At 43.2% G+C, this 16,470-nt stretch overlaps 1 protein-coding gene across 1 annotated transcript; it reads left to right on the forward strand.

The window, feature by feature from the left end:
• The first annotated feature begins 651 nt into the window (after window positions 1-651).
• On the forward strand, window positions 652-14,646 carry LOC125740066 (sodium/potassium-transporting ATPase subunit alpha-1). The gene is made up of 22 exons (XM_049010781.1): window positions 652-1,370; window positions 5,727-5,840; window positions 5,961-6,020; window positions 6,601-6,804; window positions 6,897-7,010; window positions 7,091-7,225; window positions 7,321-7,438; window positions 7,543-7,811; window positions 7,994-8,302; window positions 8,849-8,983; window positions 9,067-9,259; window positions 9,462-9,637; window positions 9,737-9,873; window positions 10,041-10,191; window positions 10,294-10,462; window positions 10,546-10,700; window positions 10,807-10,930; window positions 11,165-11,310; window positions 11,399-11,529; window positions 11,618-11,719; window positions 12,429-12,520; window positions 12,761-14,646. Exons 1-22 carry the CDS (start codon window positions 1,359-1,361, stop codon window positions 12,787-12,789), a joined length of 3,075 nt encoding a protein of 1,024 aa, XP_048866738.1. The 5' UTR covers window positions 652-1,358; the 3' UTR covers window positions 12,790-14,646.
• Window positions 14,647-16,470: the final 1,824 nt, after the last annotated feature.

Below are 16,470 nucleotides of genomic sequence, written 5' to 3' on the forward strand. Positions count from 1 at the left end.
ATATTGTATAATTCAGCCATAATGTATATTGTATTGTATAAAAACATCAAGAAACCGCAGCAAATGCCACCAGTAAGCACCAAAACATTAGTTAACAGCACATTAATTATTTTTTATTAATTATTTTTTGGCGTGGGAGGAGGATGAAATCACCAAATATTTATAATCTAATACGGCTAAGCATTTCGTGGTAGTAGCTAAATATCATTTATCTATATTCTATAGGTGCTATTAGGTCTTAAATGATAACTGTGACATTCCGGAGAATATAAAGGCTATCCTTGCTTTCATTTCTTCAGTACGCCTTTGTTTTATATCCGTGTGAAGAAACTGCGAGTACTGTGCCGAAGCTTGTAAAAAGATTACGGGGGAACTGCACCTTCGTGCCCTATATTAGAATTAATATTAAGATGTATATTTATACAGCGTAACGAAGGCAACCTTTGAAACAATTGTCAAACAAAATGTTTAGAATAATCAAATAAGCACTTAAAGATTGAGGGAAATATTATTTTTGCTTAAAAATAAATGTGCAAAAAATGGAAACGAAACTAAAGGTTCGGCTTTGCTAAAATAGCTAAACACAAGAGGATATCAGCACATTTGCTAGTTTACACAATTTACTGGCAGAAACGATTGTGGAATTCATTATGTTTCTCGGCAGTTAACGGATTTGCAGTCGGGAAACCACCTCTTCGTACCAAATAACGTTAAACAAATGTAAATAAAGTAAAACCGAGCCCTCTGTTGCGTGAGTCTATCGTGAAGGATCTGTTGCACCATTCCAACTTGTTCCAACTCCAGTGACAACATCCGGGACAGGAAATAAATATTAATAATAATAAATTACTCTCAAAGTGTTTATTAATTTTTGTAATAAATACATAAAAAATTTAATTCCACCCCCATATAGACAAAACTGTAAAATCTCAGAATCCACGTGTACAAGGTTTTCATTTTTAGTCCTATATTTGCGAAAAACGTGGAACTACATTAGATGGCATTTATTTTCCGCATCACCGACGAGTGTTTCCAGTTCAAATTTACGCTGTATGAAAATCTCCCATTAATATTCCATATTGAGGAAGAAGAGCGCGCTCCATCGTGGCTGGGAAAGACTCCTCCCCACTTTTCAGGGTTACCATGGCAAAAGGGGCAGACGTCACAATCGAATAAACACGGCGTATAAGTATTAGAACCCCGGACTAAGGAGAAGAGCAGTTAATAGTGTGTGCCGTGGAAGTGACACGTGTGGGTCGGGTACGGCAGAGGGTCGGGGCACAGTAAAGATCTGGGAGGATTGTTTTCCATTTTGTTTTTAAATAGTATTTTTTAAGAAGACTTAAATTAAAAGAAACATGGGGGTTGGGGTAAGTGTGTGTGCTTTTGTGTTTTTAACTAGTTAGTTTCCTTGGATGTTATGCTAGGCGCAGTTACACGGGCAGTGGTTGTTGCATTGCTATATGGTCACTGGCTTGCACAGTTACATTTCTTGGGGTTGCTGATGTGGATGTTAAAGAAAGAAAACAGTGAGCCACGTGGATTGGTGGCCCACATCACAAAAAAAGGGCCGGTCATTATTATTTTTTAATGTTTATTTTTCTGTATTTCGGGAACATCCACGTTTGCTTTTCCCTGCACCGACTTTGAAGTTCTCTTGTGGCGTTTGAGCTTCTTCGCCAACGGAAGCCAAGTTTTCCCTGCTGTCAAAAAATTTGCCGTTTTGTTTCCTAAAACAGAATTATGTTGGTCGTCAGTAAAAGGAGCGATCGGGCAGTTCTCCGAACCATAGAAGAGCGGGAGGCGGGTGACTTGGTTAGTAGGTCTGGCCAAGTTCCCCGCTGTATAGCGCTGTCGTGTGACTGTAGGAGAGGCCGTCGCCACTTGATGAAATGCGTTTTGTTCTCATAAACCCGGTCCAAACTGGACATGATGTGTCAGAACTAAAACGGCGTCCTCTTGTGGGATTATATAATGCCCTATACAAAGGAAATGAGTAATGCCGAATAGAACATTGGAGTAGCACCTTGTTGTTCGTAATAGAGATTAATACGGATACAAAATATCAGCGAAGGCCAGTGTAAAGCAGCTATCAAGCTCTTTTTGTTTCAGGGTGTTGCTGTCTCGCCAAATGAATGCAGGCTCGCTCCTGCCGTCAGATTGCCTTTTTCTTAGGACGAAAAATGCATCTTGACTGATTTGTAAATATCACGGATTTCTCTACTGTGTTTCGTACACATCGTATAAAACGAAAATTTCCATATTTGCAAAAACACCATAAAATGATTCGGGGTTATTTGATGCTCGGTAAAATATTTTCTAAGGCGAAGCATTACGCTAAAGATTAAAGCTTTAAAACAACAAATTGCCTGAATGTAGAAAACGGGATTTAATTTGAAGTAGATGTTACATATTTTAAATACGTTCTCTTGTATGACATGAATTTTGCGATGAACCAATATTTATTATTTCTATGCCATGAATTTAATAACTGTCTATCGAAATAAATGAATTAGCCTAAATATACACTGGTTGTCAGAGTGACTTTTTTGCAAAATAATTGCCAGAGCCTGCAATACTTGTATAGTGTTTCAGTGAAGCTGAAGTTTCCTGCTCCCTGGCAATGGGTGGGAACAGCACGCCTGCAATTTGAATAGCCGGAATCTTCTGTTTCGGTAGCTTTGCCTCTGAGGCCGTTATGTGAAGTTCTGCGTTTTCTACAGTCCAGCCTTTTGGGCTTACGGTATCACTTCTAAGGTTTTGGCAGACAGGGGTGTGGTCTCCAGGAGGAGGACAGCTGTAAATCTCACAGGTTTATATTTATATTTCTGGAATAATGCTGACTGAAGGAAGGCGTGAAGGCAGTCATCGTCATGAACAATTTTGGCAGTCGCCTGGCATATCGTCTGCCCATAACAGAGTAGCTCTCAACTCTGTGAAGCTCTTATTTATTGAGGGGTGTCCACCACAGCACTAGTAACAGGTTTGTATGAAAGCCAGGCCTTTAGACCCCCCGCCCCACCCACCCACAACTGAGGCCATCATTTTCTCCTTTGGGATTTGGCATTCTTTCCACTTGACATCTCTGGGTGTGTATGGGGGGTTTCTGCTCACTCACGCTCCTGTTCTTTGTAGCAGAAAATCTAACCCTACCATACTTTGCTTGCTGTACAGCTCTTTAAATATTTTTGGCATTTGACAAAACCCAGAGTATCAGAATGCACTTGTGCAGATTATCATACCTTAAACATCCCCCGCGATGCCATTGGAGAAGGTCTGGTCACATGATGCCATGCTGTGATTTTTGAGCCTTGCCTTGCATCTCACCAGTTCTGTATTTGACGGCATGTTGCAGAAACCGTCATGCCATTTTTGTCCCCTTTGGGACAGCTTCCTGTAATTGGATATTCCCTTTGGCTCATTATTTTTCATAGGCATGAAAATCGCACAAGTCTTTGTTTTTATTCATCACCATTCAGACCGTTGGAGAAACATTTGACTTACGTCTTTAGATAGCAAGGGCGTGGTTTTACAGCTTGTGGTGAAAGGTGTGTGTGTGTGTGCATACGCGTGAACAGGAGAGAGAGAGGAGAGCGTATACGGTTACTTCAATCAACAATTTTATTTATAAGGAACATAAGATGGAGATGCGTAACTGGGCAGATTTGTATTTAAAGTACACACACATAAAACCTGAACAATGTCTTTTTAGAGGCGTTATCGAAAGCGTTTGTGGTGGAGAACATACAGGTCATATTAACTCCTTGGCTCCGCTTTGTTCCTGGTTCCTGTTGCCTCCTCAGGAGGGATTTATTTGGTAATCTCGCTGTAAGAACAGTGTGTTCTTGGTGTGTGAAGGTTGTGATCGCTCGCAGAAATGTGCAAAGCCCAGAGCAGTGGCCTGGAAACAAATTTCATCACAAAAGGCCTACACACACATAGGATATTCGTCTTTGAATGCTCATTGTAGCACCCAAGAGGAGCTGTTGCAACTTAGTCTTTTTTCAAACACCGTATTCTTGGTGTTTGGTAATTAAACCCTATAGAATTGAAATAATTTCATACTGTAGCATGGAAAATGACCCGTTATACATTATAACTAAAGAGCTCCCCCCCCATACACTTGATGACTGAGGCCTCAACCCCCTGGTGGTTGAGCTCTATAAAAGTCCATTTCGTAGCATTATATTATACTCGATGGAAAAAAAGGTGGGGGAGCGGGTGAGCAACGTATCTTCTCTGGGTACTTTGAGAAGTCTGTGAAATTCCATTTGAAATTCAGTGAGAGGCGTGAGACTTGAGGGCTTGTCTTCCACAAACACGCGGGTGGATACGCAAAAAGCTTTATTTGGACATTTTATAATTCAGCCACAGGCTGCAGCCTCTGTTTTAGGAATTATTATAATTTTTTTTTTTTTACAGGTTAAATTCCCTGAAACTGCTTTTGGACGTTTCTGTTGTGAAGATCATTTGTACATCTCAGATTATACCCATTGTTCCGTTGCTTGTGTTCTTTATGTTCATGAAATTAAAACTGTTGGCTGATATAGATACAGAAACTGAAGTAAATGTATATGTAGTCCTTGTACACTCGTAGACACCTTTTGCCACAAGCTGTGATTCAGATTATACTGTACCCATCATTTTGTTGCAGCTGTGTATAATGACAATAAAGGCATTATATTCTTTCTGTACGGTGTTTTACTGACGCATTTCAGTTATGCACTTCACACAGAGGTACAATACCAAAACCTCAAAGACTTCCCAAGATCTTGTCCACTCTGCTTTGCTGAGTATTGACCTGTCGGACGTACTGGATGATACCCATGTAACAGTATAACGCCGATGTGTTACGTTATCCTTCCTTCAGCTTGTATTTGTCTTCTGCACAGTTTAATAATAAACAGATAAGAAGGCACATGCCACTCAGGCAAAATGGTTTTCAATGGAAACAGGATAATTAATATTTTACAAGATGAGGGGACTGTTGCTGATTATATATTCATTTTATTCATCTGCTGATAAACTGACCTGGTTACTTTATCTACTGTACAATAGAACCGCAAAAGAACATGGTAACTTGTGAGGCAGAGTTAGGGTTAGACATGTATGTTCTGAAATGGCAGTTCTTCAGTCTTGCCTTAGCTTGCTTCTTAAATATTTTATGAAACTCATCTGTCACCGGCAAAGCTGATCTCTTGGCTTCGCTGAGCGCAGATCAAAACAATGACTTAATGGTTATTAATTTAGTGATAGCAAGACGATGCAGGAAATATCAGTGTCGCAATCAAGCCAGAAATAATAGCATGTGATATTATGTTTAGGTGAGAGAGATTCCACATCGGAAAGTCATTGGATCTGTTACTCTCCTCATTCCAGCGACTGACTTGAAGTAATAAACAACATTGCACTTGCCTCAAGTACTGAATGCTCTTGGATTTAAGAAAAAAAAACACATTTTATGCATGTTTCATTTCCCCTGTAATTTATAGGTCTGGCAGTAGCTTGAGGAGCAGTGTTAGGTTTTCTGATGTTGACATTGAGAAAATCCAGATGGTATTGCCCTCTATTTTAATGCATCATATTAATGTACTTTTTAATGTATATTTCAGTGTGCTGTCATTCCACTGTAACATGTAGCATTGAGAAGCGAAATCAAGCAGGAATTCCTGTGATTTGGGGCGAAGACCCTCGGTCCTGATGGTTTTCCCGCTATTTTCCCTCAGGATGGCCGGGATCAGTATGAACTGGCGGCAACATCTGAGCAGGGGGGCAAGAAGAAGGGCAAAGCGAAGAAGAAAGAGAAGGATATGGATGAGCTGAAGAAGGAAGTGGATCTGGTGAGCGGCAGGAGTTTCAGTATGCAATGTGATGGGGACCCAAGTTTATTGATGCTCATGTATTTGCGATTAAGGTTTCTTTTGATTTTGTTTGATTCACCACTATAATTCCATCTACAGGATGACCACAAACTGACTCTTGATGAACTACATCGCAAATACAGCACTGATCTCAGCAGGGTGAGTTCCCAGTCAAGTGTGGGCATAAGCTGATCGAGTCTGGAATCAAAAAAAGTAGACCACTCCCAGAAATCTTTCCACATTGCCCTTGGCTGTTTTTTTTTTCTTTTCATATCGTACACAGTGTTCTTTAAGCAACTGCACTGGGAGCAGAACAATTACAGGGATTTAGCTGGTAACCTTCTGTGAACTTGACTTGTTGAAAATGGGTCTGAACGCAGATAGACACCCATGCCAGTCAAAATGCTGAAATATTCCTGTCTGTCAGCGTAGTGCCAGCTGTACTTCCTGGCATCTGCGCAACTGCAAGCCTAAGAAGACAGTAAAATCCGGCACAATTGAATAGAGCCTCTAACCATGTTGTCAAATTCCTACTTGGAGATTTGTTTTCCTCAGATAATTCCTTCAGAGACCAGCCGCATGCTCTTATCTTTCTTGTGTTCTAACCTAGTTAATTGCCTAGCAACAAAAAGCACGTAGATGATTTATTTTATTTTTTAGACTTGGTCAAGAGATTTTTTTTTGTTTGCTTGTATAATGAACAGATTTTTTTTTTTTCTTCTTTGTCTCGGTTTTCCAGGGCCTTGCTAGTACACGAGCTGCAGAGATCCTGGCCCGTGATGGCCCGAATGCCCTCACACCTCCACCGACCACTCCAGAATGGGTCAAGTTCTGCAAACAGATGTTTGGTGGGTTCTCCATGCTGCTTTGGACTGGGGCCGTCCTCTGCTTCCTGGCCTATGGTATTCAGGCAGCAATGGAAGATGAGCCAGCCAAAGACAATGTAAGAAAACACGTGTGACCACCTGCCTGCCTTTTCTGCTGACTTTCTACCTTCTAATGTCATCTAAATCTCTCGCTTCCCTCTCTGAACAGTTATACTTGGGAGTTGTGCTCTCTGCTGTCGTCGTCATCACTGGCTGTTTCTCGTACTACCAAGAGGCCAAGAGCTCCAAGATCATGGACTCTTTCAAGAACTTGGTCCCACAGGTATGAGTTCTTAAACCTTATTTTTAATGTTCCATCACCTGCGATATGCCAGTCAGCACAGATGCTGTGTTGTCTCTCAGCAAGCACTGGTTATACGGGATGGTGAGAAAAAGAGCGTCAATGCAGAAGACGTGGTGGTTGGAGATCTGGTGGAGGTTAAGGGAGGAGACAGGATTCCGGCTGATCTGCGGATCATTTCTGCTCATGGCTGCAAGGTGACTTGATCGGCTTCTTCCTGCCCAATGCAGACTTTGATTTGTGATTGTGACATTTAGCCAGGTTTTCTGATTTTATGGCGATTCGTTCACAGGTGGACAACTCCTCCCTCACCGGTGAATCTGAGCCACAGACTCGTTCTCCTGACTTCTCCAACGAAAACCCCCTGGAGACCAGGAACATCGCCTTCTTTTCCACCAACTGTGTAGAAGGTAGGCTCTTTCAGCTGCACATCTGTCGCAAGTCCTGTCATAAGTTCTGTCTGCAGAACGTTGGCGCTTTTTGTTCCATAGGCAATTTCAATATTTTATTTCAGGCACTGCCCGTGGCATAGTAATCAATACTGGGGATCGTACCGTGATGGGGCGCATCGCTACTCTTGCCTCTGGTTTGGAGGTTGGACGCACCCCCATTTCTCTCGAGATCGAGCACTTCATCCACATCATCACGGGTGTTGCTGTCTTCCTGGGCGTCTCTTTCTTCGTCCTGTCTCTTATTTTGGGCTACTCTTGGCTGGAAGCTGTTATCTTCCTCATCGGAATCATTGTGGCCAATGTACCTGAAGGTCTTCTGGCTACAGTTACAGTGAGTAGAAATATCATCCTGGAAACTGGGTCAAACTTGTTTGTGTTAAGTCAGCCGTAGTTGGTTTGCAACTGATACCGATGCCTGTATTCATTTAAGAAGCTAAAGTACATGATGTATGCCTAAGTACACTTAGCTGTTACCTCTGACAGTCTTAAATCGTCTGGTCTGGACCTTGACAGGTGTGCTTGACCCTGACTGCTAAGCGTATGGCTAAGAAGAACTGCCTGGTGAAGAACCTGGAAGCCGTGGAGACCCTGGGCTCCACCTCCACCATCTGCTCTGACAAGACAGGCACCCTGACCCAGAACCGCATGACCGTGGCTCACATGTGGTTCGATAATCAGATCCATGAGGCCGACACCACGGAGAACCAGAGTGGAACCTCGTTCGACCGGAGCTCGGCTACGTGGACGGCGTTGGCGCGCATCGCTGGCCTGTGTAACCGCGCGGTCTTCCTTGCTGAGCAGTCCGATGTGCCTATCCTGAAGGTATTTGTCCCCATTTAGTCATGTGCATAAGAGCATGAATGCAATGCTCAGATTTAACTCTTAATGAACATTTTTATAAAACTGGTACATATGGGTAAAAGTTGTTCCATGGTTTTCGCACGTCAGTTTGAGACCCTTCATTATTCTGACCGTGTTTTAGTAATAGAGCATTAAACTTTAGTATTCTCAGGCAGTGACTTATTCCTGCATTGTGGGATAAACTCCGAAGTGGTAAACAAATCCAGGATAAACTCGGCCTATTGTTAAACTGGGGCATATTCGGAAATAGTTTTATGTAAGTAGGTCACTTGCTCTTTCAGATTGCTGGAATTTATTCGGAGTGTCACACTCCAGTTTCTAATTCTTCTTCTGCCAGAAATTAGACAACCTCCTGGGTGATCAGGCGCAAGCCCGTAGTGACGATTTCTAGGAAATTTGACGTTCATTTAATAATGCCTCCCCCTTCACACCAGTCATTTGCTTGGATTTCCTCGACAGCTGAAGACAGACATGTGACACTTTCATTTTTTTGTTTCTCCACCACAGAGGGATGTTGCCGGAGACGCCTCAGAGTCTGCTCTGCTGAAGTGTATTGAGCTGTGCTGTGGGTCGGTGAAGGAGATGAGAGACAAGTACAATAAGATCGCAGAAATTCCCTTCAACTCGACAAATAAATACCAGGTACAAAGGCCATACCCTTCTGAAGGTGACTCCAATTAATATGATGCAGAAGATGGTTTCTAAGCTGTTTGTTCTTCAAATAGCTATCCATCCATAAGAACGCCAGCACTTCTGAACCTAAACACGTCCTAGTGATGAAGGGAGCCCCAGAGAGGATCCTCGATCGCTGTTCCACCATCATGGTTCAGGGCAAGGAGCAGCCGCTTGATGATGAGATGAAGGATGCCTTTCAGAACGCTTACCTGGAACTGGGTGGCCTTGGAGAGAGAGTGTTAGGTAACAACATATTTCACTTATTTGAATCACCAGGACTCATTAGTTTGTCTTAAGAGGGACACATAGTATAAAATAATCATGATGAATATAGCTGATGCTAATGGACCTTGATCTTCTTAGCATTTATTTTATCTGCCCATCTTGTAACTACTTCTGGTCAAGGTCACAGGCACATATATTAATTTTCACTTTTTATTTGCAGGATTTTGCCATTTTTTCCTTCCTGATGACCAGTTCCCCGAGGGCTTCCAGTTTGACACTGATGATGTGAACTTCCCCACGGAGAACCTGTGCTTTGTTGGCCTCATGTCCATGATCGATCCTCCCCGTGCTGCTGTGCCGGATGCTGTGGGCAAGTGCAGGAGCGCAGGAATCAAGGTGTGTAAATGTGAGGGTTTTTTTGGTTCGATTTACCGTTACAGGACTGATGAAAGCAACACCCAACCCTGATATAAATAACTTTCAACCCTTACTTAGGTTATCATGGTCACTGGTGATCATCCAATCACAGCAAAGGCCATCGCTAAGGGTGTAGGTATCATTTCAGAGGGCAACGAGACCGTTGAGGATATTGCTGCTCGTCTGAACATCCCCATTCATGAGGTCAACCCTAGGTAATTTGATATTTTGTATCTGGTTGAGTTCTTGTCTAAAATTACTTTCTATTAGTACAGTCACTATTAGGTTTTTCAGAAATTAATTTCATTGTACAAAATCGACTTGTAGGGAAGACATGAGACGTAGCTCATTTTGCATTTTACTTCAATGTATTCATCTCTAGAGATGCAAAAGCCTGTGTTGTTCATGGAGGTGACCTGAAGGATCTGACGGCTGAACAGCTGGATGACATCCTGAAGTATCACACTGAGATAGTGTTCGCGAGGACCTCTCCACAGCAGAAGCTGATCATCGTAGAGGGCTGCCAGAGACAGGTGCTCTGATTTGAAACGGCATTAGAGTACCGAAATTTCATTAAATTCGATAACTGCTATAACTCAAGAACAAAATAGTCACCAGGCCTTCCTGTACAACAGGGTGCTATTGTAGCCGTGACAGGAGATGGTGTGAACGACTCCCCCGCGCTGAAGAAAGCCGACATTGGTGTAGCTATGGGCATCGCTGGCTCTGACGTCTCCAAACAGGCAGCGGACATGATCCTCCTTGACGATAACTTTGCCTCTATTGTCACTGGAGTTGAAGAAGGTATAACCAGATGCAGTCGACCAGGGAGGACATTTCTAACATGGAGCTTCCACACTACAGCCTTTGCTTTTTGTCACCTTCAGGTCGTCTGATCTTTGATAACCTGAAGAAGTCCATCGCCTATACCCTGACCAGCAACATCCCTGAGATAACTCCCTTCCTCCTCTTCATCATCGCTAATATCCCTCTGCCTCTCGGAACAGTCACCATCCTGTGTATCGACTTGGGTACTGACATGGTGAGGATACCGACTCTTCTCGCTCCCTATCTTTTTGGTAAACTGAGGTTTTTTGATGGAGATTATGTTGTCACGAGGTCGTATGTCCGTCTTTTCATCACGCAAGGTTCCTGCCATCTCCCTGGCCTATGAGGCTGCTGAAAGTGACATCATGAAGAGGCAGCCTAGAAACCCCAAAACAGACAAGCTTGTCAATGAGCGACTTATCAGTATAGCCTATGGTCAGATCGGTAAGAACTTCCCTCAAGCATAGCTGCACGTTCTGTCCCACGCATTTTAAGGTGGTACATCTTTAAAATGAACCTTTTTCAGAACACTCTGGTTTTGAGATGTTATGTTAAGTGATGGCATGTTAAGTGTATATGTCTGCATTATGACAAGCAATGGGTGTTTATAGAATCTCCAGTGGGCTGTGGGTAATGTTAAAGCTACAGTGTCATGTTGTTTAATGTTTGTCTTTCCAGGTATGATTCAGGCTCTGGCTGGTTTCTTCGCCTACTTCGTCATCCTTGCTGAGAATGGGTTCTTGCCCTCTACGCTCCTGGGAATCCGCGTCAAATGGGATGACAAGTATTTGAACGACCTGGAGGACAGTTATGGCCAGCAATGGGTTAGTAAAGGGCTATGGAGTTGTTCATAACACAAGTAGCAGTACAGACCGCAAGAAGTTTCATTGTCCTTTTTTGTTTTCCTTTCAGACCTATGAACAAAGAAAGATTGTGGAGTTCACCTGCCACACAGCCTTCTTTACCAGCATTGTCATTGTGCAATGGGCTGACCTGATCATCTGTAAGACTAGGAGGAATTCAGTCTTCCAGCAGGGCATGAAGTAAGCAGTGTTCCTACGAGTGTAATCCCTACAATGGCATAGAGGGACTAGCATCCTCCTACACTGAAACAACACCTGTACTTTTCAGGAACAAGATCCTCATCTTCGGACTCTTTGAGGAAACTGCCCTGGCTGCCTTCCTCTCCTACTGCCCCGGAATGGACATCGCCCTCAGAATGTACCCCCTTAAGTAGGTTCTTATTTATGCTTTGGGTGTCCTGTAAACCTGTGGAAGAGGTATCCAAGTGTTTTGAGTCATTCTGAAGCAGCTTTGAAAACCAAGCTTAAAGCTTGCCAAGGTTGCTTATTGATGTGCTCGATTTTATATATATGAATGATTAATATAGCACTTTGCAAGATGCCCAAAGCACTTTACAGCCACTTCAACCACCACCGCTATTTAGCACCCAGGTGGGATGATGCAACAGCAGGCATTCTGCACCAGTACACCCACCAGCTAAGATGGTGAAGGTGCTGGAGAGAATTCACCAATTAGATACAGGAGATCAGATTCAAAAGGGCCACAGTGGGCAATTTTACTCTTTCAAAGGATACGCAGGGAAATTTTACGACCTCAGAGAGTCAGGACCTCAGTTTTATCTCTCATCTCAAGGACAGTACCATTTTTACAGGACAGTGTCCACATCACTGTTCATTGGGTTACATTCATTGGGACATTAGGATACATTCAGGCCAAAAGATGGACACTCCTGTTGACCACACCAAAAACTCTTTCACCAGCAACCCACTTTCCTCATTGGTCTCTCATCCAAGAACCAAATCTGCTTAGCTTCAGATGGATTTCCTAGTCTGAACTGCAGGTGGTATACCTGCTATATATATCTGCCATGTATATCTATGTTCTTTTTGTCAACTGCCTGCCCTTATTTTCTTCACAGACCCAACTGGTGGTTTTGCGCCTTCCCGTACTCACTTCTTATCTTTATTTATGATGAAATCAGAAAACTGATTCTTCGACGCAGCCCAGGAGGTGAGACGGAATGTTTTTATTGCTTTCTTTGAGCAGTTAAGTGCCTTGCTGCTCATAATTTAATAGTAATTGTGTTCATGTTGTTTGTTTACACCTCTTAACTGCTGCACTTAAGAGATGGCAAATCACTTGATAATTCATTCTCTCTTTGGGTATTAACGTGAAATGCCAGAATCTTGCTTTGATCCATGCAGACCCAAGAAGAAAAATTGACATTCTAAAATTTTTCTCTTCCCACAGGTTGGGTGGAAAGGGAGACATACTACTAGAAAACCTACACCCCCCCCCCCCACCCCCACCGCATCACACAGCTGTGTTCGTTTTTGCATGTTAGTCTTGCTGTTCTGAATTTTAATCTCGGTAACGTTTGTTTTTATATAGAGAATGCTCAGCACAAAAACCCAGATTGTGAACTAAGACTTTGTGTGCCTTTGTTTTGGAACAGGACATTTTATACATGGTTTCTATCAATGTAATATATATAATATCAGAATAAACCATCAGTCAGGTCCTGTTTTGGTGTCTGTATTCCTTCATTATAGAAAATTAGTGGTCAGATTAGGAATTTGGGGATCTGAATTTTTGTAATTACAAGCTATTTCCCCAACCCTATTTAAAATTTTAAGTTCCTTTTTTATTCTGTAGTTAAATACTACAACTTTGCCATTCAAAACAATCCTGGTGAAAGCAGTCAAGGCTACAACCTGGTAGTAATAAGCAGTTAATATGTCGGTCTTTTGTACTCAAAGGCCTGTGTAAGTGAACCCTCCTATACCTGCATCGTGCGCATGCTTTAATGTCACTGAACAATTGTTCTGACTACAGGCAATGTGATCTGAGCATATTGTTAATTTTTTTTTGCTTTGCTTTTCTTCTCGCAAGTTTCTGTTCTGAAATCAAGCCTTTATAAGCTTTAATGAGGTAAAGCAGGTTTACCGTTTCAGTTCTCCTGCCAGGAGGGGCCCTTTTTTCCTAAGCAGTTCAGGAATGCTAAATCCCATATTCTCTGATGTGATGGGTCAAAGTACAGAAAAAGTGGATGAACACGCAAACTAAATTAAACCCCCGGGGACAGACCACCAGGCCCCTTAGCTCATCATCTCGGGAGTGTGCTTATGGATAATGTTGCTTTAAAAACTATAGGATTAGGCTGTATACCTTTAGAAGATCAGCAGAGAACTGGACTAACGGTTACCTGTAACACTTGTTTGTTTTTCATTTTCCATCTTTTGCTGTTCAATGTCTGAATGCTGAAAATGAGCGCAGGGTCCCTCCCCCAACCCCCACCCCACTCTCCAAGCTCATTCACAAGAGTTGTTGCGGCAACGGCGTGTCTGCATTTGCATACCGGCCGCGGATTTTCCTTCCGCCTTTGGCTGAGAACGTTTCACTGCGACGGAGGCTTCTACGCCTTCCGTCATTCTCCCTCAGCTTCCTGGGACATCGCGGGCTCACTTCCCACGCCAAAGGCCGAGTTCTGCCCCGCCCAACTCCAGCCCACAGCCGACGCAGGACTGGCAGGGGGTGAAAGAGGGGGAGCAACAAAGGGAGACCTGTAGGCATGGAGACAGCCCCGTTTCCTGGAACTATGTCAGCTTCCATTGACGGACTACTTTTGTGTGAATGTTTTAGGTATTCTGCAGTGGACCTGGACTTACTGAAAGGCGATTTTTCATTCAAGACAGTGCTCTGCTTGTATGTGGAGCTAAAACCCCACATACTTTATTTCCAACTGTGGGTTTTTTTTTGTCTCTCTGCCTGGTTTGCTTCTTTATTTTTTTGGTCTTGGAACTGAAAGAGTTAGCATGATTAACATACTCTATTGAAAACGGAGGAAACCAATCCAAGCTCTGTTACTGGGAAATAGGCACTGTGGTTGTAGCATGCTCGTTTTCATTCTCTGTAAATTCAACGACCACTGAGGGCAAAAATGTGCAAAAACGTTGCTCGCTGTCGGTAGGAAAAGAATATTCTGTCTTAATCAGATTATGTTGCCGAATAAATTGTAGCACCAATGTACTCTATTCCAAGAAATGCATATTAAGGGGTTTAGCTATATCCCTGAACATAATACTGAATGATCACGCATGTGGTGTGGCTACTTAGTAAACCTAAAATACTATTTACGATTGACTGTCCGTTTTATTGAATCATTGTGTTCTGGGGGGATTTTCAGAGCATGTTATGATAACCTTGCATGGAAGCATGCTGGGGTCAAAGAGCTCGATGTACCTCTCCACCTCGACAACAAGTCTTACGCCATCTTTGTTTTGACAGCCTGTTTATCTACCCAAACTCCGTCCTTTTAAGCAGATTGGTTCCTGAGGCGTTCCTGACATCCCCTCCTTCCCTAGGCTGGTTTTTCCACTAACAGAATGGCCAACCAGGGGCCCTGTCGTTCATAAATACTCCGGCAGTCTCCCCGGGCCTTATCTTTAGAGTCGAGTGCCTCTAAAGTGGGACACTGGAGACAGTATTGGGATGGGATGTATGTTTCATGTAGCTAATGACTCTTTCTGCCCCAGTTATGAGCATAGGGGTAGACAGCAGTTCCTGCCAAGCTTAATTCCTGGACCTAGGACAAAGTTACTTCAACTGGGCCTCCATGATGCACAGCCCCTCCCGTCTGGGCCCTCTCCTGGCCCCCACCCCAGGAACAGGACAACTTCTCCAGTCGTCCCCCCGAGATGCCTGGTGGATAGAGCAAATCAAGACTAAGACCCTCGCACTTAATCACTTTAATAATGTGTTTCTTACCTTGTCACTACTGGGGGGCGAACAATCGCCATAATGACTTCTCAATTAATATAACTTAAGTAAAATTGGGGCAAAGAGCTTAGGAACAAAATAAACTAAAGGTAATTAAAAAAATAATAATGTGGCCGTTAGTATTCTTATAAAAAAGGCTGCCCATACTGTATAAAACTGTAAACAAAAGAGAGACTGCAACCAATTCATAAAGCAAGGATGCATTTCTGTACAGCTCCATTGCGGTTATTTTTGTGAACATTTCTCATGTGGTGCTATATCTAGCGTCACTCAAAGTATGATTTCATCAAAAGGGGTCAACGATCTGTTATCTGAAGAATCGTTAATGATCTCTGTTCTTTGGCATTGTCACTTCACCACCATGTGTCTGGTACGATTTTAACAAATAAAATTCAATGCAATTCTTCTTTCACAAGTGTTACTGATTCTGCCAGTGGTGTAAATTTAAACAATTGCCAGCTGTTACCCCGTGACGGAACACTGGTGTGTGTGTATGTGTGTGTGTGCATGTTTGCATGCGCGCGTGTGTGTGTCAGCTGCAAGGGCCCAGAACAGATGCACCCTTCTTCTCCGTCTGTCCCTCAGTGCCTCACACAGAGCACAAGCGCCATCCAACCAATCAGGGCTCACCAAACCTTCTCCGAGTGACCACTATCCGCTCAGGCTGGCAAGATTTCCTACCATTTATCGCCGCAATCTTTCTGTTGTTTTTCTTCCATTTTTTTATGCAATAAGCACCAGGTAATATGTAATCATTCCCAATGAGACACAGCTGGTCATTTAAGGGTGCTGTTAGCAGACCCTCTCCAGCTATGAGCAAGAAAAAGCCAATCGCAATCTGCTGTTAAATCTGCTGCCGTTGCCAATAACCCCCACCATTTATTTTCCATTCCAGTGGTCCCCTTTTCTGGTTGTTCATCAATGACCCCCTCCTCCCCCCCCACCGCCGGCTGACATCCAAGTTGTTGAATATTCAGATGCAGAGTAGAGGGCGTGTCTCCGTAAACGACCTGCTGAAATGGATGTCTCACATCTGCTTACAGAGCAAACCCCCCCCCCCCCGGTCTCCAAGTAGGCATCTCTTCTCTGCCTGACCTGGAAAATCCGGTTTGTCGTTAACTCCTGCCGGCGAAGGGAGCTGTGTGAGTGTTTTTTAAAACCAAGAAGTGGGATAAGTGTGA

This window comes from Brienomyrus brachyistius, chromosome 1 (genome assembly GCF_023856365.1).
Source record: "Brienomyrus brachyistius isolate T26 chromosome 1, BBRACH_0.4, whole genome shotgun sequence".
Classification (NCBI taxonomy): domain Eukaryota; kingdom Metazoa; phylum Chordata; class Actinopteri; order Osteoglossiformes; family Mormyridae; genus Brienomyrus; species Brienomyrus brachyistius.

Coding starts and splice junctions, on each gene's coding strand:
- LOC125740066 (XM_049010781.1), top strand. Junction 5,841..5,960: donor TGAAGAAGGAAGTGGATCTG/GTGAGCGGCAGG, acceptor TTCCATCTACAG/GATGACCACAAACTGACTCT. Junction 10,931..11,164: donor TATAGCCTATGGTCAGATCG/GTAAGAACTTCC, acceptor TTGTCTTTCCAG/GTATGATTCAGGCTCTGGCT.